The sequence below is a fragment of the Canis aureus genome, chromosome 32 (assembly GCF_053574225.1).
Source record: "Canis aureus isolate CA01 chromosome 32, VMU_Caureus_v.1.0, whole genome shotgun sequence".
NCBI classification, from domain to species: Eukaryota; Metazoa; Chordata; class Mammalia; order Carnivora; family Canidae; genus Canis; species Canis aureus.
In genome coordinates this window covers 13253938-13277849 of record NC_135642.1, presented here as the reverse complement: position 1 = coordinate 13277849, position 23912 = coordinate 13253938, and the positions used below count along the sequence as shown (strand labels likewise).

Sequence of the window (23912 nt, the reverse complement as noted above, 5' to 3'; positions counted from 1 at the left end):
TCACTTTCAGAGAAAGCGCGGGCCTCCGAGGGCCCTCGCCCGGCCGGGAAGCTCCCGGCTGCTCCTCCAGAGGCCCCGAGAGCCCAGACCTCGTGGACCCAAAGCCGGGCCTGGACCTCACGCCCTCGAGGAGCCGGCAGGAGCCGCCCCGCCCCTGCGCCCTGCGGCCCCGCGGCTGGTCCCGCTCTGGCTCTCGCACCCAGTCCCCCGGCTTCTCGCCGCGCGCCAGCCCTCCTGGGCCAAGGCTTCCAGGTTTCCGGGCTTTCCTCCGCGCCCGGGGCCCCTTCGGCCCGGAACGCAAGGCCTGCAGCTTCCTGAGGGAGCCTCGCCCCAGGCCGCGCGCCGCGCAAGGACTCGGTCCCGGGCACCGCCTGAGGCTTCTCCCCTCCAAGCTCCCCACTTCCCAGCAAGGTCAGGGGGCGGGGCCCGGATCTCTCCGCGCGTCCCGGGGAGTCCCGGGAACCTCCCAGGGCTCCTGGCTGGCGGGGGGCGGGGGGGGCGGGGGGGGGGAGGGCCTGAGCCCTCTTCCTCCTTTTCCTATGAAATCCCGGAGCTTGGGGTCTGCTGTGTGACCATGAGCAAGTCATTTCACCGCCTTGAACTGCTGATTCTCCTCTGCACGGTGGTTGGCCACCTCGCAGGATTGCTATGAGAATAAAATAAAACGAAAGATGTAAAATCCATAAAACATTAGAGTAGTTTTAGTGTGGGTGGTAGAAAGAGCCAATCTCAAGTTCGTCACACTCTAGATGTGATCTTAGGCAGTCTCCTCCCTTTTTAAATTTAGGAAATCTTCACCTGCCTTAGAGCTGTGGCGGCACAGGAGGAAGAGCCCCCTGATGCTGGTAAGACCTTTCATCTCTGCGATGTGCTCCTCAGTGGCATCCTGGTGCTGGGTCATCAGCCACTTCACAAGTTGGTGGTCAGCTAACTGCAAGACTGCTTTGAGTGTAGAAGTTTGTATTTCACAACATTTCTTGTCTTCACCCCAATGCCGCAGCGGAGAATCTCTCGTCAGGTGTTGGGTGCCTCAGGACTGTTGGGGGCCCTGTGGCAGGGTGGACCCTGACCCCGGAAGGATTGCCTCTGATGCTGATGAAGACCAAAAGGAGAAACTTTCCTTATCTCCCTTCAGCCAGATTCAAGGATGGTCCAGGAGGAGAGAAAAGGAGGGTTCAGAGAGAACAGGAAGCTTCAGCAGAGCACGAAGATCCTGGGGGAATTGATGAAGAAAGTAAAGGTGTAGAAGGGTGGGTGGAGGCAAGGGAGGAATGCAAGAATGAAAGAAAGAAGGGAGTACAAGAGTTTGAGTATTGGTATTTCAAGTCCTGGGGGGAGAGCCTGGGAAATCTCCTGGCTACCTCTCCTGGGGCACAGAGGTCTGGGGAGCCTGCGTGTGTGTGTGTGTGTGTGTGTGTGTGTGTGTGTGTTCTAGAGCTTGATAGTCCTTCTGCACTCACCTCCCTCCCTCTTTGGGGGCTGCCCTGGTCTTTGGTATGAATGGCACTGCCCTCAGGGCAGGAGAGAGCTGGGGGCAAACCCTGTGTGGGGAGAGCCAGCAAGGACCTGCCAGACCCCAAAAGGTGGTGGAGAGGGGATGAAAGAAGGGAACATGTTTTGTGCACCTGTCAGTGTTTGTGTGCCAGTCAATGTATAGGCAACATTGGAAGCACAAGCAAGGCTGGGGCTGGGTCTCTGTCCTGGCTGCCCAGAAAGAACTCAGGGGCAATTACTTTTCTTCTTGTCCTATGGCCAGCAACCAAAGAAGAGCTCTTTGCTATATTGCCCAGGTATCCCTCAGTGGAAAGGTAGAGGCAAACCTGGGGATGGGTATTGAAATGAGAGCTCATTCAAATGAGAGCTTCGTAGACTTTTAGAGTGGGAAGGGCCTTCAGATGCATCCTAGTCTCCTCAAAATACAGAAGTAACAAAGAGTTAAATGGCTCAACCCCCAGAGGTGAAGGTCTTCCTTTGCACAAGGCAACAGAGCTAGTTGGTGGAAAAGTCAGAGAGTGTCTTGGCGAGGTCCCCTGAGTTCTATTCCTGGGCTATGCGTACTTTCTTTCATTAACATCTTGTAGTTCTTGGTCTCTAGTTCCTTATCCAGTGAAGGTAGAGTCTGCCTCCACCTACCACAGGCAGAAGGCAGAAGGGCACATATTTGGGGACAAGGTCAGGGCTCTCATGTCCTTTCGGTTGAGCCGGGAATGACCTTTCAGATCCTGGAATCCTGTTGTTTGTGCCTCAGTTTCCACAGTGCTTGAGGCTGTGAGTGGATGGCTTCACGTAGAGCACTGTGAAGAAAAGAAAACTACCATATAGATGGACGAATGGCCTTTTGGGTGCTGCAAAAATGGAACCAGGAGCATAGAGGAATGTTTCAAGGTTTTGATGGTCATGAGGTGGCTGATCTGACATAGGCCATGTGCGTCCCTCTGTCTTATCCACAAGGCCAGCTATGTGTCCACGTGTCCGAGGAGAAAACTGATCTTTCTTCTTCCTGTGGCATCTCAATTTGGGGATCCTCCTGTAACCCAGAGGCCTGTTCCCTGGAGTGTCTGCATCTTCACCCCTCCCTCTCCATGGCCTTCAGGATTTATCAGGCTTGGGAGCTCCATCCCTCCCTAGGAGGGTAACATTGGGCACCAAAGCTGGGAAAAGGGGAGGCCTGGAAAATGGGGTGTGTGAGGTGAGGGTCTTCTGGGGGCCTGCTATCACTCCCTAGCCAGCCTCATTTTTCTCTGCCCCTGCTCCCTCCACAACCAGGGCAGCACCAATGGCCCCAGGGGCAAGAGTAAAATCACTTGCTCACAATCCCCTGCCAGGCACAGTTTCTTCTTCTCAAGACCCAGAGGCAGGGAGGGAGGGGGAAAAAAGGATGGAACACAGCCTTTGCTTTGAGAGAACTTGAAAGCTTCTCCAGAGAGAGCAGAGCCTCTATGGTGTGTGTGTATATGTGTTTTGAGGTGGGGCAGGGTGGTGGCAAATCTTCCTCTGGACCAAGAGGTCCAGGGTCTCATTCTGGTCAACACTCTGAGACATTCTTTGTGGGACCTGGTGTCCTCCAAGGGACTTTCTGACCTGACCGCAAGATTCCAACGTTTTGTGACAATACTTGTGATTTATTCATTCACAGAGCAAATTCCCCTGAGTAGCTTCCTCAAACCAGGCATTGTGCTAGGTGAAAAGGATACAGGAACCGAGTAGCTCCCATAATTGAGCTCCCTTCCTTACTTGGAGTGGCAGTGTATCACTTCACATTGTCTTCTGGAGAAAGGAAACCAGAAAGGACTCAACCAGAAAACAGGCCCCAGGCCCCATGCTAAATGGACTGTCAGTGAGACTTGGCCTTTCTGCGGTGCATGGGTCCCAGCCACCCCTAGGCCCGTCAGTCTGAGGCCCTTCTCTGCCCAGAGCGCACTAGAGAGGGCCCTGGAGTGCTGGCCAGAGCGGGCCGGATGGCACCTTGACGCTGGGAAAGAATGGAAGGTTTCCTTCCCGCCTCCTGGGTAGAGCAGTGAAGGCTGTTTTCACCTGACGACCCGACCCTCTTCCTTGCCCCGCCTTCGCACGCAGTGTCTCACCTCATGAATATTCTGCATTTGCTAGGATCTTCGAGCAGGGCTAGGGAATCCAGCAGTGTTTTTGCTGACCCTTCACCATCTGAATCACTCTGGTTTAAAACCAACGAAATGTGTCACCAGGCCTGTGTATGCGCAGTAAGAACAGTTTCGCTCCTGACACACTTCAAAAACAAGGTTTCCCATCCCTCCCAGGAGACTGTCCCCGTGGTTCGGCCGCTCTCCAGGACTCCGAGAACCCGCAGGAGCTCTCCCAGTGGCCACGTGGAGGCCGAGGGGCCCGAGGTCTGAGGTCAGGGACGCGGCTGCCGTGGAGGGGACTGCGCGGAGAACGCCCGGGGTGCCCATCGGCCTCCGCCCCCGTGGGGGGCGCCAGGGCACCTCCGGGTGGCGTAGGTGACCCCCTGGTTCCACTGGCGACATCCCTGGCGGCCCGATTTCCACCCCGGGTGCCCGGCCACCGAGGCCACAGAGCATCCGGTGGCGGGGCGAGACCAGGCGCCCCCGGAGCTGCTGCCGGCTCCTCCTCCGCGCCGGCCGCCGGGGCTTGCGGGCTGCGGGCCTGCTCCCGGGTCCGGGAGGTCGCCGGGCCGCGCCGGCCGCCGGGGTCCACGCCCGGGGGCGCGCGTGCGGGCGGCGGGGCCGAGCTGGCGAGCGGAGGCCGAGGCTGGTGGCGCGTCGGGGGTCCCACGGCGCACGGGCCGGGCGGAGGGGCCGCTTGCATGTGCCGCAGCCGCGCTCCTCGCCGTTCCGGGTCTTACCCAGCGGACCGGACCGGACCGGCAGCCTGGGTCTCAGGCCCGCGGGCGCGGCGGTCGGGGACAGGATGGTAGGGACGCGTGGGATCGAATGCCCCAGAACCGGCGCCGCCGCTGGACATCCGCTTGCCACCCCCCTTCCCTCCACCACATTTATGGGACATTAGCTAAGATCCGGGGGCGCTGGGTGCTGGGGATACGCGCCAGACCCACGTAGCTTCCAGGCTGAGGGTGGAGGCTCCTAACAGTGCAGCGTAGCTCACTACGGCGCTAGGGAGGGCCAGAAGGTGCTCCCAAATTGGAGTGGGAGGGGAGATCCAGGAAGGCTTCCGGAGGAGGTGACCTTTGGGCTCAGCGCTGAAGGGTGAGGAGAAAGCAGGGAAAATTGTTGGAGACAGACCAGTGCATTCCTGGTGAGAGGTGAATGTGTCTGGGCTGAGCAAGATGCCGACCACACGCACTTTGCAAAATGGGGTCACTGACAACTAAAAAAAAAATTTTTTTTTTTTAAAGTAGGCTCCATGGGGCTAGAACTCACCACCCTGAGATCAAAACCTCAGCCAAGATTAAGAGTTGGCTGCTTAACTGACTGAGCCATCCAGGTGCCTTATGATAATTTGGTATTTTAAAGAAGGTATCAAGATAAGTCATCGTGGGAAGGATCAGAACATTTTGTTAGTCTTCTTTACACATATTTTCCGGTTTGGTACAGATTTATGTTTTAATTACTCTTGGTAGTGGTGGTGGGTAGGTGGAGCCTCACGATTTTTCTGAGCCTGCTGAGGCAGTGGTGAGGTGGGGTGGCCTTCCGAGCCACTTTCAGATTGCCTGGTCTGGAGAGAGGAGCTGCAAGGGCAGGCTAGAAAGCAGCTCTGCTCCTCTGGGCTTTCCCCAGGCCAGCCCCAGTGCCCACCCATCAGAATCTCAACCTCGAAGCAGAGTCTCTTAGCCCCAGAGGTGGAGGCTGCCAGGAATTTCTGAGCTGAGTGCTCCAGCTTCTGGTAGCCACGCTGCCCCACTCCGACTGGTCTCCCTGCACCACCCCCCTTGACTTGCTGCCCACTCCATCCCGACCCCTGCCACTCTGCCCCTGCAGTCTCTCCTCCCAAACCCAGCAGCCTCTGCTCTAACAACAGCATTTATTGAACCCCTTCTGGGGAAAGGTACACTTAATCTTTAACAGGATCCTATGTTAAAGATGGGAAATTTGTGGCTCAGAGGAGTTAAGTAGCTCAGCCCTAGGAAGTAAGCAGCAGAACTGGGATGTGAACCCTACACTGAGCCTGTGGTGCCTTATGGCTCTTGGCTCTCCCCTAGGTCCAGAGCACCTTCTGGAATTCCTAGATGTGCCTATGCCACAGTAGCTAAGCCCCTAATCAGGGCCAGGAAACCACCTCCAGGTTCTGCTCAGCCAGGACTGGGGCTGGCCTGGGCAACCTTGCAGAGAAGGCAGGATGCCCCATAAGGTCCTCCAGCCCAACACTTTCCTCCTCAAGGGAACTCCGAGGTCCCCAGGAAGCAGTGATGTCACACAAAACTCCATGCTAGGGGTTGATGGTTTGTTGGCTCCCAAGAATTGCCTGACACTGCCACCAAGGAGAAGTCCTCCCACAGCAAGGCCCTAAGATTAAGTTGACTGACTCTGTACCTCTCTCCCCTCTGCATCCCTCTGCCTATGGCAGTTTTTTTTTTTTTTCCTGTCCCCAGGTGTAGTTGCCCCTTGGCACTGGATCTTGGGAGATGGACGGATAAGCCTGTTCTCTGCTCAGAATCCCTGCTCTCTAGGGCCTAGGGAGCCCACTGTTCCCAGCAGTGAGGTGAGGGGAGTGTTAAGGAGTTGGAGAAAACTTCACTGGGTACTGGGTGAACCCCAGGGGCCCATCTCTTCCAACACCAAAGGTAGGCTTGGACTGGGCTATGTCACCTCCCACCCTCCCATCTCTAAAGAGGAGTAGATGATCCCGGATTTTGCTTCCTAAAATATAGAAAGGTTTGAGATATATCCACAGTGAGTGGGGTTCGGGAGCCCTTAAAGATTTCCCTAGTTTGGGAGATTGAGGAAAGGATTTTACCCCATAGCCTCTGGTCCCTAGATCCCCCGTTCACACTCACAGCAGGCCAGAAACAGAACAGTAAAGGAAGTGTGCCTAGGTCAACTGAAAGCTGGAAGCACCAGCCTTTCACTGAGGTTAGGCAGTGTTGTCAGGGTCCTACCAGATTAAAGCTTGTTGGTATCTTCCAAGGTAGGAAGTAGACCAGGCCAACTAGGAGGGCTCCCTGGCTCTAGACAGCTACCATACCAGAGATGCTTCTGGGGAACCAGGTTGCTGAAGACTCCAAAGCAGCCACTTTCACTTTTGGGGGTATCAGACTAAGAGAAGGGGAAGAAGGGAAACCAAGCAAAAGAGAGGCTCTCGGGGACTTTGAAAACATGACTTTGAGAGTTGCCACTCAGGATGCAATCCTTGGACTAAATCTGATCCCCTTGTTAAAATAGGGTATAAAGTTTATTTACAAATATCTGTACAGTTTCAGTGACAGGTCAGGACTTCACAGAAACAAAACAAAAGCATTCTCTTTGAAGGGAAGTTGTAGGCAGTAGACTTGCCCTGCACCTGTCAGAAGCAAGACAGACAAACAGACCTATACATCATGAGCTAGGCTTATGGACATTGGCCTTTTTGCTTCTTGGAAGGAAGTGAAAAATATATAAAACAGCCTTAGGTGCCACACCCTTCAACACTGAAACCACATGGAAGGGAGAACGTGTGGAGCAAGGAGCAATGGGAGCAGCTCCCCAGCATCAGAAATACCGTGAACTGCCATGAAACCCAGCTGGGGGAGGTTGGGGGCAGGAGGGAGACAAAGCCAATGTTTTATGCCTGGTCAATCAAGATCTCGAGTCAGAGGCTCTGCCTCAGTTGAGATTGGAGACAAGTTCTCAGTCCTGACTCCAATCACCAAGGAAGGAGACTACTCAGGTGATAAGTTGGTTGGCTTTTCTCCTTGCTGTGTGTTGGTGTCTCAGAAGAAAGTTCCAGTAGCTGCATGTGGGGAGGTAGTGGCAAAGTGGCTACAGTGTGATGCAGTTTTAATAAAAATTTTATTACACAGCCATAATGTAATCGACACTTCTCCAAATCCAAATGATACTAAATACAGATCTACATGGTGGATCAGAATGACTCCAGCAAATTATATGGATTCTATAATTTCATGTCTTTTAAAACCAGAAAGAAAAAACAGTCCAGGTTCGTCATGATAGGAGAGGTCCCAGCAGCTTCCAGGACTCTGCCGGAGTCCGAGCAATGTTTAGCAGTCTGTGATTCCACATTTACACAACAGTCTATAAAGGGTTTCGGTCAATGGACTATTCAAGTATATATGATTTTAATGAGTCCATTGCCCACCTTTGCCCAACTGAACTGCGTCACAGCTACCACAGAGCTATGTTACAGTCACAGTTCACCAATTTTACAGTCACAATACTTTAAAAAAAAACCATCCATTGCTGCTTTTTTTTTTAAATAAAAAAGTGTAAACTAAGTTAAAGCAACACCGAGGCTCTACTAAACCCAGAAGAGTCACCAAGTTCATTTTTACGTTTAAATACAACTTAAGTCCATGATTTCCCATCATCCCACTTCCTTACAGAAAAGTAGGGTGAAGAAGCACAAAGCAAAGCTTGTAAGTTCCTCTCCCTCTTGTGGGACTCAGCGGCTCTCAGCTGTTTCTTTAGCTTAGTTCTTGGTATATATAGTCAGCTGTACTTTGTTCTGAAAAGATTTGTTAAATGCCACTTTTATTTACACTTGGAGCTTTACACCTGAGAATGATTATCAAGCAGTCAGCTTATCTCTTTTCAAACATTTCATAAAGACATACACACTTCTTTGCTGGCTTCACCCTAGCTGCACAATATATATGCTTACCATATATATATGTATACACACACAAAACTGCACATGCTTGTAACATCTGCAACCTAAATCTTTTTGTGTTCGTTCTCTCCACATTCACGTTGAATACTTTCTCTTAAAAACAAAACAAAATATTATTCTTTCTGAAACAGCAAAAACAGAATCACTAGGAAGAGACAAGTACATGGGGGCGGGGAAAAGACACACTATGTTCAGCCAAGAAGCTGTGGGCTGTACCCATGGGTTGAGCAAGACACCTGCACTGCCCTATCTGGGTACCTGGCTGTGGGCTTCCCTCCCACCTGCCGGGACACAGCCTACAGGGCAGGGGCCAAACTAGGGTGCCTTCTCTGAGGTGGGGGGTGTGTGTGGGAGGAGATGTCACACAGCTACAGCAGTCAGGCCTGTTTAGTAAGAAGAATCACATTTAATGAGTTTCTTTCTTGCAGTTTCAGATGCTCGAGTACAGCTGAAAAAAAATCTGAAACAGCTACAGACCCATGACAGACTGATACAAAGAGTACTGCATTTTAAAAAAATGATAAAAAAATCCACACTCACAGACACACACACACACGCACGCACACACACACTCGCTCGCTCAAATAGCCCCCCCCTCCCTCCCCACAAATGTACACTTTTTGGAAACTAAATTGGATTTGAAAACCTCTCTTCTGCAGAGATGGGAAGAAGAGGAAGATGAGGAGAGAGGAAGGAGGACTGCAGGTGCCCAGTCCCCACTCTCTCCACGAGGGTCCGGTGCCAAATGTTCAATGGTTGGGTCCAAGGCAGCCCATGGAGGTGGCTGCCTAGTGCTGCTGCTGTCGCCACCAGGGGCTCCAGCAAGAATCCCAGCTCCACGCTAATACTGAATGTGTGCAGAGTGGCCAATGAACTGTGCTGGTTTAAAAAAAAAAAAACAAAAAGAGAAAAAAAAAAAGGCAAACACAAATCTAAAGACATGGATAAAGCCCAAGAGAGCCCAGGCCCACACCGGGTGAGAGGCCTGGGGGGTGGTGGGAGATGGTGCAGACAAGGGAGGTCTATACAGCAAATGGTTTATATTACAGATGACTGGCAGTTTAGAGTCTCTTCCCAGTTCTACTGCTGCTCCAGCCCAAAGAGGGCAAATCAAAGGAAAAGAGGACACTGTGATGGGGCATGCAGGGTCAGAAGCAGCAGGCTGGGTGCGCTCAAATAAGCCCTCGTCGTTTTTTGTAGTCTTCCAAGTTTAGAGATCTCCTTGGAGCCCCATCTTTGGCTGGTGGAGCCTTGGAGGTGATGGCCAAAGCCTTTGACTCTGTGGGAAAGAAGAGGAAATCAGCATCTAAGGAGCCTACAAAGCCTTCTTCATCTTGCGTTTCACCCCTTCTGGTTGCTTGCCTGCCTGTCCCTACTCCTCCCAAAATACACCTGTGCCCCAGCTTACTCCAGTCTCTGTAAATACTGAGAATCAGACACTGGCACTTCTTCCCTAAGGCACGTCAAGGCACTTCTTCCTAACAACGGGGCCCCCTGCTGGCTGAGGCAGCCATGGTGCCCTCTGGTCCTTAGCCATCAGCACACCCCCACACCTTCACCTACCTGAGCTGGGAACTTGTAAATCAATCTTCACATCAAAATCATGTACTTTGAACAAATCTTCTGAGAGGTCACTGGCTGACTTAGAATTCAAATCCTTATCCTTGCCCTGACCCTGCAATGTGAAGAGAAAAGCTAATTATAGAAGTATGAATGCAAGTGGACTTCAAGAAGCAGCAGCACTAATGGAAAAAAAAGCTCTTGCTCAAGTTCATCAGATCTCTTTCCTAAGGCCCTTTTTCTGATTCTCTCAGAGGGAAGACAGGAGAGGCCATAAGGTTTCTTTTCTGAAGCCTAAAAGAGGAAAGGGAAGGCTCGTGTCTATAGTGTGGGGGGCTGAGGAGGGGGTCAGGACAATAAGCTACCTTCTGACCCAAGATTTCAGAAATTCCTGGGATAGTTTGGGCTCCACAGGAAAAGACCTAACTTACACACACACACACACACACACACACACACACACACACACAACCCCCCCACCCCAACAAACAAAAAAAAAACCCAAAGAACTCTGCTTCTAAATGGGCAGTTTCTCTGTTTAACATTTTAGTTTTCAAAGAGCTTTTCACCTTTACAAACATCTGACCCTTATGTGTCATCAGCTTCTCCTAATCATCCTGTGAAGCAGCAGGATAGAGTATTATCCCCATTTTACACACGAGAAAATGTGGATCAGAGGGCTAGATGTCAGTTGCCTAAAGCTGCAATCAAGGCCTTAGTTTAATAGTGGTGCTGGGCTTAGCATTTAGGTGGCTGACTAAAACTCAGTAGCTGTTTATTACAATTGTAAAAAATCAGGATGGAGAAAGGGCTGCAAGTGGGATGCTAGTTCCTCCACGTGGGAACAATCAGGCCTAACCTAGGCCAAGTGTCTGGGCCAGTAGCCTTGCTCTGCAGGCCACGGGGCAGTACTGCACTTGCCTTGGTCATTTCCTTTGGAGCATCTGGTAACACTCCAGAACCATATTTTGCATTCAGCTGGGCCAAGATGGCAGCCTGAACAGCTGGGTCTCTGGACTGAGAGAGAAATTGAGTTATTTTAGAGATTATTTAACACTCACACAGTGCTATGCCAGATTCTTTCCCATCGACTACCACTAACATCACAAGCACCACGGTGGACCCATCAGCAGCTCAGTGGGGTTTTCTTCAAGGCAGCAAAGAGAGGCAATAAAATCTTTGAAGCCCAGGCCAGCCTGGTCCTAGGTGGCTCAGCCTACATGTTCCTAATGTCTTGCTGCATTGGTAAACCCACCCTGACACAGGAGGGGTTAGGCCGTAGGTTTCTACAAATCCATGCCAGGTTTTCGCTACCTGTGTCCTATAGCAAGATTTAAAAAAGGAGGTAGCCAGACCCAAGAGTTTGAGGTAAGCAAATCCCACTAAGACAACATTATTTTTAACTTCCTTATTAATCTCCTAATGGAATTCATTTTATGTCCTAGAATCTAGGTCCTGACTAAAAATGTCCTCTTTAGGCACTCACATTAGAAACGATGGTAGGTTTGCACTGCCGCCTGGTAAAGGGATCCATCTGTTGGTTTTTCATGTTGTGACTTTCAGCCTGAAACGGAGAGCATACATACAGAACTGTCTCCTTTTCCTCACCTTTCGTTTATCCTAAGCTTACATATAAATAACAGTCCTTGCAAGGGCTAAAAAAAAAAAAAAAGTCAAAAGTCTATTATCCTCTTCCCTTCAAGAACAGCAGAGCAGATATGGGGACAACACCTGAAAGAACAAAACTAGAAGTCCCTAAAGATGAACACCTGTGGAGTAGAAGCTAAGGGGCAGGAAGGGTGAGAAGGGCAGAAGACTGTTGCTTTTCATTATCAATCAGTACATCCCATGGATATATGTGTGCCCATAGCATGCGGAGGCGAAGTGTACATGTTATTCAGTAAGTAAAAAAAAATAAACTGGAGCAAGGTATATAGAAGATTTTGTATCATTTTATTATTATTTTTAAAGAATGTATTTATTTATTTGAGAGACAGAAGGAGCATGAGCAGTGGGGAGGGGCAGAAGCAGGCTCCCTGCTGAGCAGAAGGGAGCCCGATGCTAGGCTCAATCCCAGGACCTCGGGATCATGATTGAGCTACCCAGGCACCCCTCGTATCATTTTATTAATTAAAATTGTTTTCAGTGATCCAAATCAAGTTGTCTTACTCACCACAAGGGCCTTCTCAGACTCCACAATGTTCCACTCCCGGTTCCGCTGGTTGATGTAACTGTGGGTGAGTAAAAGGGTGAGTCAATGGGCTGTGGTAGGAGGAAGGGAACCACTCAGCTCTGACCCTGGAGCCAGACGGAGCCAGCACATGTGTAAGGCCACAGGCTCGGCTGATAACTGTGGCAAGGTCTGTGGGTCCAGAGTAGGAGCCCAACCGAAACAGGCTCTGTAACACACCTGATAGCAGATATGTTTTTGGTCCGCTGACGGTCCAGGGCCTCTGCTCGCTCCTCCAGCTCATTCAGCTGGTCTTGGATCTGTTTGGCCTTGTCCTGATCCCCCAGGTCCTCAGCCATGGCCTGCACATAGAGACATATGTGAGTTGTTGGCTATGATGGGCTCTGTATCAAGTGACCCCTTACTTCCAGCCCAGGCAAGACAGCGCATGTGACAAACAAATGACAGGAAATACAAAAGAACATTGAAAACAAACTATACAAATGCAAAGTATAATTCTTATTACAGCACTTAACACCTTGCCATATAGCTAACTGGCCCTGGGCCTCTGGCAGCAGCAATTTGTAGTATTAATCTTAGAATCCAGGTCTCTTGGGGCTCACTCACCCTAACAAGGCTCAACCCTATCCTGATGTGAAGAATGGAAAGTCCCCACCTCAGTTGGGCTTGGCAATATCATTTGTTCAGACCTAGTGTTGAGAGGACCCTGAGTTCTGGCTTATTAGACATAAAACTAAAGGGACTAGGAAGTAACGAGAATGGAATGGACACGATCAGTTTCAATTTATAGAAAGGAAAATGGCCAAGGGATGCTGCCCAGGGGCCAAGAAAGCACCATGTTGCTTATGCTGGAGCCCGATCCAGTCACCACTAACCGAGCAGAGAATGAACAAGTCTGATTTCCACATCTTACAAGACAAGGAAGGGGGCTCACATGCAAGTCCTCACCTTTTCCTTTAGCAGCTGAGTCTTCTTCATAGCATAGTTGGGTGGAGCTTTCCTGAACCTTTCTTTCTCTTTTACAATCTGTACCAGAGAGGAGATACCAGCAGTGAGGTATTCCTAAACTATTTCTGTAGACAGGCTAAGTGAGCCCATTTGGAGGCAAGCAGCTAGTTAAAAGGGGGCTGGCTCTTCCTACAGCAGTGTCATGCCCCAGAAAGAGAGAGAGCGAGTTCATTCCAAGGGATACTATGCTGTTTCCAGGGTCACGGAGATTCTTCTGGGACAGTCTGAAGGAACATGCACCAATAAACAGCAGCAGCCCAAGGACCTGGTACTGTAAGGCTAGCCACTGTCCAAGAGAACAGAGATCAAAGAATTTTACCAAAATGTTTTGGAGAAAGGAAACTCTTGAAGGACCAAGCCTAGCAGAATACAGATCCCTGAACTCCAAATACACTTCTTTACTCTATGACTTCAAATGAAAATAGAGAGAAAATCTGGATGAACAATAAAGCAGGTAGTAACATCAATATTCTCCCATCCTTATGCAATAGTAGCACAACTAAAAATGTCAAGATACAGGGAAAGAAAAGAAAGTCATGATGTTCTCTTTCTCTAATACTAGTTCTTACTGAACCTCTAGTCTCTGGGGTACCAGGTTTCTTACCTCTTCAATGTCCTGATCATTGAATTTATAATTAAGAGCTTCTTTAATAGACAATTCCTTTTTATTGATTTCATCGAGAGTGGGCAACTGCATGCCAGCAGAGAACATCTAGACCAAAACATAATAAAAGGTTATTAGTAAGAGATTCTGGAGACTTTCTCAGGGTTTTCATGAACTGCCAGGTGTTATCTACCCACTTACCGCTTCTTTCCATTTCATGAATTCGCTTTCGGTGAATTCCTGGTTTGAGACAAACTCTAGACGGAATACTCGTTGGTCGTTGCCATGCCTACACAAAAAAGAGACAGCAACTCCAAGAATGGGTATGTTACCTGCAGTAACAGCAAAGCAATCCAACCAGACTATGAACCACCTATCTTTGTGGTTCTCAATCCTGGCTGCCCTTTAAAATCACCTAGAAAGGGGATCCCTGGGTGGTGCAGCGGTTTGGTGCCTGCCTTTGGCCCAGGGCGCGATCCTGGAGACCCGGGATCGAGTCCCACGTCAGGCTCCCGGTGCATGGAGCCTGCTTCTCCCTCTGCCTATGTCTCTGCCTCTTTCTCTCTCTCTCTGTATGACTATCATAAATAAATAAAAAAAAAATTAAATCACCTAGGAAGATCTGTGAAAATTCTAATGTCAAAGCACCACTCTAGTTCAACTGAATCAGAATCTCTGGGAGTAAGAGCCAGGCAATGAAATTAAATAAACAATACCTCCCAGGCTGTTCTAACAGGCAGCCAGGATAAAAGAATCATAGCTGGCACTGGGGGAAAAACTGGACTTGGCCAGTACTTCAAAAGTCCATTTACAATAAAATCTGTCATAGTCAACAGGCATCGATAATATAAAATATTATGTAGCTCTCTGAATGGCAAGGAAACACCATTCCCTAGAGAGAAGGCACATTGCCTTCTGACTGACCCCTATGCTGGTGAAGTTAGGTGAGTCAGTGCCATTCTCCTAGGGATAGTCATTCTCTGCATGTCATGGTCACTGCCTATCTCAACTGGCTCTTTTAAAGCAGCCCTGGAAAGATGGTGGGGACAGGAGAAGGGAATGGAGACCACAGAGACTAAATTAGGCCATGGGACAGCTGAATCTATTAGCTGCTATTTGCAATGATCCTGGTAAACTACTTCTGTTCCTTTTGATACAGGGTCTCTAGAATTTTCAGGCTCCACGAGGGCAGGGATTTGCATGTGCCTACTATATTTCTGCCTCTATCCTGATGCCCAGAACCGTGGCATATAGCAGGCACTCAGTATCATGTGACTGAAAGGAAACTAAGTCCTGAAAGGTGACTTGACTCGACTCGTCAAAGACCAGGTTAGTTAGTGACAGAGCCAGGACCAGAAGCAGGCCACCTGACCATAGTCACCAAGGAATTGCCTGCAGGGATCTGGACAAGGGGGGAGCTCACAACCCGCCTTTTTCCTACTCTATGTCCTACCATTTCTTGTCCTGGATTTCCCGTGTGACAGACAGAGATACCCTACCTTTCCCTACAGGCAAGGGCAGAATAAGCTTCCCTCCAAGTACCCTTGGGGAACAACAGAAATTCACTGAAACATCATACTGGGTGAGCATGGCAGCCCCAACAGGTAGTGCCTGTGCACAGCAGAAGCAGAAGCTGCCACAATGGCACCTCCCCTACCGTAGCTGTAGCCCTTTGTTTGTTCTGGTGCCACCAAGCTGGTAAACTTTAGCGGTTTCCACAACACCTGTGATCTCAGCCACCTATATGAAAGGACAGAAAAACAGACTCTTTCAGAGCTCTCCACACCACCTTCTCTTTGGCTCTACCAACCTACTATGGACAAGTGACCCTGCACTGAGAGGACCCCACAGCTGCCAGGTATTCTGGGCACCCTCCTCAGGTTTAGAACCCAGATGGCCAAGCACCAGAAGTCCTGCACGCAGAGTGCGCAAGCGCCAGGAGAGGAGGCAGTTAGCCTGGTGGGCCCGTTAGGAGCTTCTCCTCCCACTTACATTCTACCTTACTATGTGGACATACTTGGGATTTCAGAGGTCAGTTTTATCAACCAAATACGAAGACCATGGAGGTCAGTTTCTGTCAAGCTTTCTGGGACACAGAATGGCTGCTGGTCCTCACAGAAGGAGATAAACACCTAAAACCATACACCCCACGCTAAACCAAACAAAAACAGAAAGGAAAAAAAAAAAACCTTAGTGGCTATGTTCCAGCCATCCAGATCATAGAAGCAGTCCCAGAACTCACAAAACAACCTCCTTTAAGTTGGAGGGTGGTTCTTCGTGTTTTTGTGTTTGTTTTTAAACCTCAATGTAATTCTGTTTTAGAAGTCACTTACTATGTAACATGGAAAATTTTCATTTATTTTTCAAATGAACGAAAAAGCTTCCAGATTATGTAACTCCCAATGAATACTCCCTAAATGTCTCCCTTCTCGCTTTTATATGAAAGGAAAATAAAGAAAGTTATTGTATGTCCAAGCCCCCTCCACTGGGCTCCAAAGAGTCTCTGGCAGCAGGTCATGCATGATCTCTGGTTACCTCGGTGTCATTATTCTACAGGCATTTCAATTAGAGTCTATTTTCCCATCTAATAGTAGCAGAAAAGTGACAGACTTATTCAGCAGTTCCTACTCCCAGTTGAGAATCATTATATTTAAAACATGGACAATTGTCCATGGAAAGAAACACCAACCCGGTAAACTGGTTTGCTGTTGTGGTTTCCAATGCCAATCCGTACAAAACATCCTGTGACCGTTTTAGCAAAGAAGGGCATGTGACACCAACGCTCTAGCTTATGCCGTGATAATCGAACCCGATTCAATTCCTCGGGTAAGGAGACTGGTTGTGATTTGGGAGGGATCTCTTCTTTCCTGTGAGGAATAAAGGGCAATGGGAAAAGTGTTCCTCATAAAAACAGATCAAGGGGTGCCTGGATGGCTCAGTCTGTTAAGTGTCTGACTCTTGATTTCAGCTCAGGTCATGATTTCAGGGTTGTAAGATAGAGCCCCATGTTGGGCTCCATGCTGGGCATGGAGCCTGTTTAAGATTCTCTTTCTCCTTCTGTTTCTCCTCTCCTCACCCGCCGCCCTCCCCCTGCATGTGCTCTCTGTCTTTCTGGGAAAAAAAACACATCAGATCAAGATACATAAATACTACCAAGTTCTTAAAACTTAACTCAACCAAACTACACATGATTAACCATAGGAGAAAGAAATGAAGCCACAGAAGTGGTAACAGCATCCTGCTCTTAACCAGTAGTATGAACTGTCTTCAATGAAGCTGTCATTCTAGATAACCTATCAGAATAAGAAAACTAATGGAAGCTCCAGGCCAGTCTGAGGGTGACACAAAGTCAGTTTTTACCTGCCAGGCCTGGACAAAATGTCCAGGAGTGGAGGCTGGGAGCCAAAGGTAGGAGCATATGTTTGGGCTGATGTGTTGGGGAACTCAGCTCTGCAATTCAGGGTACTGAACCAAATCAAAGTTCACCATCCAAACAAGAACATTTTGAAAACTACACTAAGTTTCTCCCCAAAGAGCCCACTTATTCTGACTACTAGACCAAAATATACACAGCTTACTCCTCTTCTTCATCAGATGACGATGTTCGGGATGAGCGGTCTGACTTTTCACTGGACTTGTCATCCTCTTCCTCTTCCTCATCATCGGAGTACACCTCACTGGTTTTTAATGGCTGTTTTTTAGCAAGGAGTTCAGCTAAAAAATAAAGGGGAACGTTTACCCACATTATCTTAATAAGAAACAGAAACATCTTTCATCCTTGAAAAAGAACTGGGATATGGGAAGGGACTTAACAGACAGCCCCATCCTCTCTAGATTGCACTGTGATTACTTGGGCTACATACAGGACCCAGTTAAACCAGAGTTAAAAACATCTAGGCACCAAATGTCAAGCTTCAGGGTGCCTGGGTGTCTGAGTCAATTAAGTGTCTGCCTTTGGCTCTGGTCATGACCTCAGGGTCCTGGGATCAAGCTCCAATTTGGGCTCCCAGTTCAGTGTGGGCGTCTGCTTCTCCCTCTGCCCTTCCTCTCACGCATATTCTCTCTCTCTCAAATAAATAAGAAAATTAAAAAAAAAAGTCAATGGGGATCCCTGGGTGGCTCAGCGGTTTGGCACCTGCCTTCAGCCCAGGGAGTGATCCTGGAGTCCCAGGATCGAGTCCCACATCCGGCTCCCTGTATGGGGCCTACTTCTCCCTCTGCCTGTGTCTCTGCTTCTCTCTGTGTGTGTCTCTCATGAATAAATAAATAAAATCTTAAAAAAAAAAAAAAAAAGTCAAGCTTCAATATACCAAAAAAAAAAAAGGGCCAGGCAGCCCGGGTGGCTCAGCGGTTTAGCACCCCCTTCAGCCCAGGGTGTGATCCTGGAGGCCTGGGATCAAGTCCCATGTCGGGATCCCTGCATGGAGCCTGCTTCTGCCTGTTTCTGTGCCTCTCTCTGTCTCTCATGAATAAATAAATAAAATCTTTAAAAAAAAAAAGGCTGGAAGTTTATTGCTAAGTGGGCAGAAAGGGTCAACAACTCTACTGAGAGTTTTCTTTATTATACTCAAGATGCCTAAAGACAGGCAAGAAAGATGGACAAAAATTTTGTGGTATCTTCAGAAGGTCTCAGAGAAAAACTTTATTTTCAATTTAAGGTACTATTTGTAATAACAGAGACTGAAAACAACTCAAATGTTTGCACAGGGGAGTGGCTGAATCACCTCTAGTACACCCACCAAACAGACTACTCTGCAGCTACAGAAAAGGAATGAGGGGCACCTGGGTGGTGCAGTCACTTGAGTGTCCAACTCCTGATTTTGATTTTTTTTTAAAAGATTTTATTTATTTATTCATGAGAGACACACAGAGAGAGGCAGAGACACAGGCAGAGGGAGAAGCAGGCTCCTCGTGGGGCACCCTATGTGGGACTTGATCCCAGGACCCTGGGATCATGACCTGAGCTAAAGGCAGATGCTCAACCACTGATCCAACCACGTATCCCTGGTTTTGATTTTTGACTCAGGTCATGATCTCACAGTTATGGGATAGAGCCCTGCGTTGGGCTCTGTACTCAGTGAGAGTCTGCTTCAGATTCTCTCTCCTTCTCCCTCCCACTCTAATAAATACATACATAAAATTTTTATTAAAAAAAAAGGAATGAGCTAATATATTATATCCTGAGTTAGAAAATGTTTCTTAGAGAGGCAGTCAGTAAATATTTTAGGCTTGTGCTTGATGTTACCATTTCAACTACCCAATTTTGCTGCTGGAGATAAAAAGCAGCTACAGACAATTATGAAACAAAAGGGCACTGCTTCTTTCCAATAAAATTCTATTTACAAAAACAGTGTAGGTAGTCTAGTCTATTAAATATATATATTTAAGTAAGCTCTATACCCAATGTGGGGCTTGAACTCACAACCCTGAGATCAAGAGTTGCATGCTCTCCGGACTGAGCTAGCCAGGCACCCCTGGAACCTCATTATTTCATATAATCGTGAAACAAAATAATAATAAAAAGTCACCTCTATATATCACAAGAAAAATGAAATAAAGTATTCAACTAATGGCACAATCACACAATAGGAACTGTAACAAGGGACTTTAAAATATAGTCATTCAAAACATAGATACATGTATCAATGAAACAGAAAGCCCAGAAAGAAACCCTTGCATATATGGTCAGATGATTTTCAGCAAGAGTGTCAAGACCACTAATGGGCGAAATGATAGTCTTTTCAAAAGTGGTGCCAGGAAAACTGGATATATCATGTGGGGAAAAAAAAGTTAGACCCTTATTCTAATTTATGAATCAAAGACCTAACTGTGGGGTACCTGGGTGGCTCAGTTGGTTAAGTGTCCAACTCTTGATTTTGGCTCAGGTCATGATCTCAGGGTTCTGAGATCATAGGGCTCCAACTAAGGATTTTCTCTTTCCCTCTGCCTCTCCCCACCTTCCCTCTCTAAAAACCAAACCAAACCAACAAAACTAAAAAAACAAAGACCTAAATGTAAGAGCTAAAAATATAAGACTTATTTTTTTTTTTAAAGGTTTTATTTATTCACTCATGAGAGACACAGAGAGAGAGAGAGAGAGAGAGAGAGAGGGGCAGAGACACAGGCAGAGGGAGAAGCAGGCTCCATGCAGGGAGACCGACGCGGGACTCGATCCTGGATCTCCAGGATCACACACTGGGTCGAGGGAAGGCGCTAAACCACTGAGCCAGCCAGGCGTCCTAAAATATAACACTCTTAGAAGAAAACATAGTGGAAATGCTTCATGACCCTGGATTTGGCAATGATTTCTTGGATATGACACCAAAAACAGAAGCAAAAAAAAAGAAAAGTATTTTTTAAAATAGATTTTAATTATTTATTCATGAGAGACACAGAGAGAGAGGCAGAGACACAAACAGAGGGAGAAGTGGGGCTGCTCACAGGAAGCCTGATGCGGGACTTGATCCCCAGACCTGGGATCATGCCTGAGCCAAAGGCAGATGCTCAACTGCTGAGCCACCCACGCATCCCAAAAAAAGAAAAATAATTAAGGTAAATTGCACTTCATCAAAATTAAAAACTTTTATGCACCAAAAGGATACTATCAAGAGTGAAAAGGAATCTATAGAATGGAAGAAAATATTTACAAATCACATATCTGATGAGGGATTAATACTCAAAATATTTGAAGAACTTACAATCCAACAGAAAACAAAGAATTTGTTTAAAAAATGGGCAAAAGACTTGAAGAGACATTTCGCCAAAGAAAGATACCCTAATTGTCACTAAGCACATGACAAGAGGCTCAACACTACTAATCATTAGGAAAATACAAATCAAAACGATAATGAAATACCACTTCATACTCACTAAGATGGCTATAATCAGAAAGACAATAAGTCTTGGTAAAGATGTGGAAAAAGTGGAACTTTATATTTTGCTGGTGGGAATGCAAAATGGTAAAGCCTCTTTTGAAACAGCCTGGCAGTTTCTCAAAAGGTCAAACATGGAGCTACCATATGCTTCAACAATTTCACTCCTAAGTAAATACTCAAGAGAAATGAAAACATATGTCTACCCAACAACTTATACACAAATGCTCACAGCAGCATTATCTATAATGGTCAAAAAGTAGAAATAACCTGAATGTTTATCAGCTGGTGAATGGATAAACAAAATATGTATATCCATTAATGAACTGATATACATTGCAACATGAATAAATCTAGGAAATATTATGCTAAGAAAAAAAGATTATATATTATATGATTCCAATTATATGAAATGTCCAAACAGGCAATTCTATAGAGATAGAAAGTCAATTAGAGGTTGCCTAAGACTGGTGAAGGATAGATCTGAGGGGTGGTGATGGCTAAGGGATATGAGTTTCTTTCTGGACTAATGCAACATTCCAGATTTATTGTTTTATCTCACAGCTTTGTGAATATACTAAAAGCCACTGCCTTATACACTTCATTTTTTTAAAGATTTATTTATTTATTTATTCGTGATAGAGAGAAAGAGAGAGAGAGAGAGGCAGAGACACAAGAGGAAGGAGAAGCAGGCCCCATGCAGGAAGCCCGACATGGGACTCGATCCCGGGACTCCAGGATCGTGCCCTGGGCCAAAGGCAGGCACTAAACCGCTGAGCCACCCAGGGATCCCCGCCTTATACACTTTAAATGAGTAAGCAGCATGTTGTCTTTGTTTTAGCTCAAAAATCTTTGCATTCTGATTCTGAAATGGACTTATCAATATGAAGCTCCTAAGGATAAAATTAAAAAAAATCCTAGCTTTGTGTACTGGAAGGCTTAGAACTAATAGCCAACACAGTAGCATGAGCCCTCCTTATGTTTAGACTTTAATAACAGTTTTCAATGAAAAGACTCCTTAGAGAAATGGCTAATTCCAAGTTCAGAAAGCAAGGAAGCTACTGAGGATTGCTGGAGTCTCACATCAAAAGGACTTAGGCTACCAGTAATTGAAGATGGGACAATTTGAGAGTCAATAATAACTGCAATGGATTAAAATACACAGAAGGATGTTTAAATCCTTAAGTTCACAAAGATATTCAAGATAAGCGAACAGAGGCGCCTGGGTGGCTCAGTCAGTTAAGTGTCTGTCTTCAGCTCAGGTCATAATCTCAGGGTCCTGGGATCAAGCCCCACGTCAGGCTCCCTGCTCAGCAGGAGTCTGCTTATCCCTACCCTCCAACTTGTGCTTTCTCTCTCACATGCTCTCAAACAAATAAAATCTTAAAACACATTTGGAAGCTAAGGTACTAACTCATTCTTTTGAAAATTAGTATATAAAAGGAAAAAAAAATCCAGCATTTACTCTGCCTTTCTTATACAAAGTATACCTGATAACTTAATAGCTGATGAGAAGTTTCTCTTTATAAAAGTAGACAGGATAATAAATGAAGAAAGATTAGAATATCACCATTTTGCAACTCATAATGCATTAAATGATCTAGGTAATGATTATCAATGACTGCTGGGATAGAACTTTTTACTATTATCCAATTCTTCATCCTTCTCTGTATCCACACCCTTTGCTATGTGACTTGGTAGTCTTCCCAGCTATTTATGATGGGCTTGTCACGTGATTTGCTTTAGCCAATGGAATATGCACAGACCTGACACTGTTTCTGCCAATGTCAAGTCTGGGCCTCAAGAGGCATCTTATGGTTCTGCTTGCCACTATTACATTCTGCCATCATCATGAGAGGAATGTGCCCTAGGTATACTGGTCTGAGGAGGGTGAGTGATAGGTGTAACAGACCTGGTCCCAATCTGCAGCCTGGAGACAATCCCAGCTAATTTGAATATGAGGCAACCCTCTGCTGAACAGCAGATGTATGAGCAGGAACAAGTGAATATTTCAGTTTGTAGCAGTCTTTTTTTTTTAAGAATTTATTTATTTATTTATTCATGAGAGATGCAGAGAGAAGAGACATAGGCAGAGGGAGAAGAAGGCTCCTTGTGGGGAGCCCAATGTGGTGGGACTTAATCCTAGAACCCTGGGATAATGCAAAGGCAGATGTTCAACAACTGAGCCACCCAGGTGCCCCTGGAGCAGTCTTTTAGTTCACATTATTGTGGTAAAAGCTAAGTGACAGAGCTAATAATATCACAAAATGAGAGCCACAGATATGTGTCTCCTGATGGAAGTAATACCATCATCTACAACTTAGCCTTCTCCTCCAAACAAAAGCCAAAACAGAAGACAAAGCGAATTTATTTAATTCTCTAGTTCTAACTACAAATTATAAGAAATTCAAGAGACTAGAGCAACACATTTAACACTTCCAATGGGATGTACCTAGTATCTGACTAATTGCAGGAGATTCAAGAGTCTACAGAAACACATTCAACATCTCCAATAGGATGCACTCAGTATCTGAGAAACTATAGGATGAATGACCTACTTTCTTCAAAATAAGCTGCAAGAGGGAAAAAGAGATCAATAGGAAACCCTATACAGATAAAGTAACTTCAGGGACATACTGACAAATCACAATGTGTGGATATTTTTAAGACCTTGATTCAAAAACCAAATTAGCATAGTTTAATTACATAACAACTAGAGAAATTTGAACACTGAGTAGATATTTGATAATCTTAAGAAAATTACTGTTATGATTTTTTAGATGTGATAATAATATTGTAGTTATGTTTAAAACAAGAGTCCTTATCTTTTAAAGACAAATATGGAAATATTTATGGTTAAAATACAAAGATGCTGTAATTTATGTCAAAATAACCCGATCAAAGAGGGGAATACAGATTTAACAAGATTGGTTATGAGTTGATTGTTGAGGCTCAATGATGGGTTCATGGAGGTTCATTATACCATTCTCTGTATGTGTTTGAAATTTCCCATAATCAAGAGCTTAAAAAAAAAAAAAAAAGCTGATAAAAGGGGGGAAAACATAAATGGGCATCAGAAAGTCAAATCCTATAATCACAGACACAAAGTAGATACTACATTTTCCCCACTGACCTGTTCTGTTCTTCCGTTTTTCTCGCTCTGCTTTTAGCTCCTCCATGGCTTGAGATTTCTTATCTAGTTTCTCATCCCGTTTGGAACGCCGTTCCTTGTTGTGGGATGTTACCTGGGAAGGAAAAATATGTAGGATGGCTCTTTTCAATAACTGCCAATGACAACATTCTCTATACCTAACAATCAATTCAGTTTTCCAGTGTGAATCTTTGTGGGGTACAAAAATGGAAACTTGTTTAAGGGAAGAGAGCATCCTCTAGTGGA

At 46.6% G+C, this 23912-nt stretch overlaps 1 protein-coding gene across 1 annotated transcript in view; it reads right to left on the bottom strand.

The window, feature by feature from the left end:
* Positions 1–7423: 7423 nt before the first annotated feature.
* The window catches only part of RTF1 (RTF1 homolog, Paf1/RNA polymerase II complex component), a 56651-nt gene continuing 40162 nt past the window's right edge, over positions 7424–23912 (bottom strand). Inside the window, exons 6-18 of the mRNA XM_077880705.1 lie at positions 23649–23760; positions 17222–17357; positions 16333–16510; positions 15301–15383; positions 13845–13932; positions 13644–13751; positions 12980–13057; positions 12251–12372; positions 12014–12071; positions 11327–11404; positions 10762–10857; positions 9844–9955; positions 7424–9559 (exon numbers count right to left, since the gene is read on the bottom strand). Coding sequence (XP_077736831.1) covers positions 9453–9559; positions 9844–9955; positions 10762–10857; positions 11327–11404; positions 12014–12071; positions 12251–12372; positions 12980–13057; positions 13644–13751; positions 13845–13932; positions 15301–15383; positions 16333–16510; positions 17222–17357; positions 23649–23760 — 1356 coding nt within the window. The 3' untranslated portion in view covers positions 7424–9452. The remainder of the gene's footprint in view (positions 9560–9843; positions 9956–10761; positions 10858–11326; positions 11405–12013; positions 12072–12250; positions 12373–12979; positions 13058–13643; positions 13752–13844; positions 13933–15300; positions 15384–16332; positions 16511–17221; positions 17358–23648; positions 23761–23912) is intronic.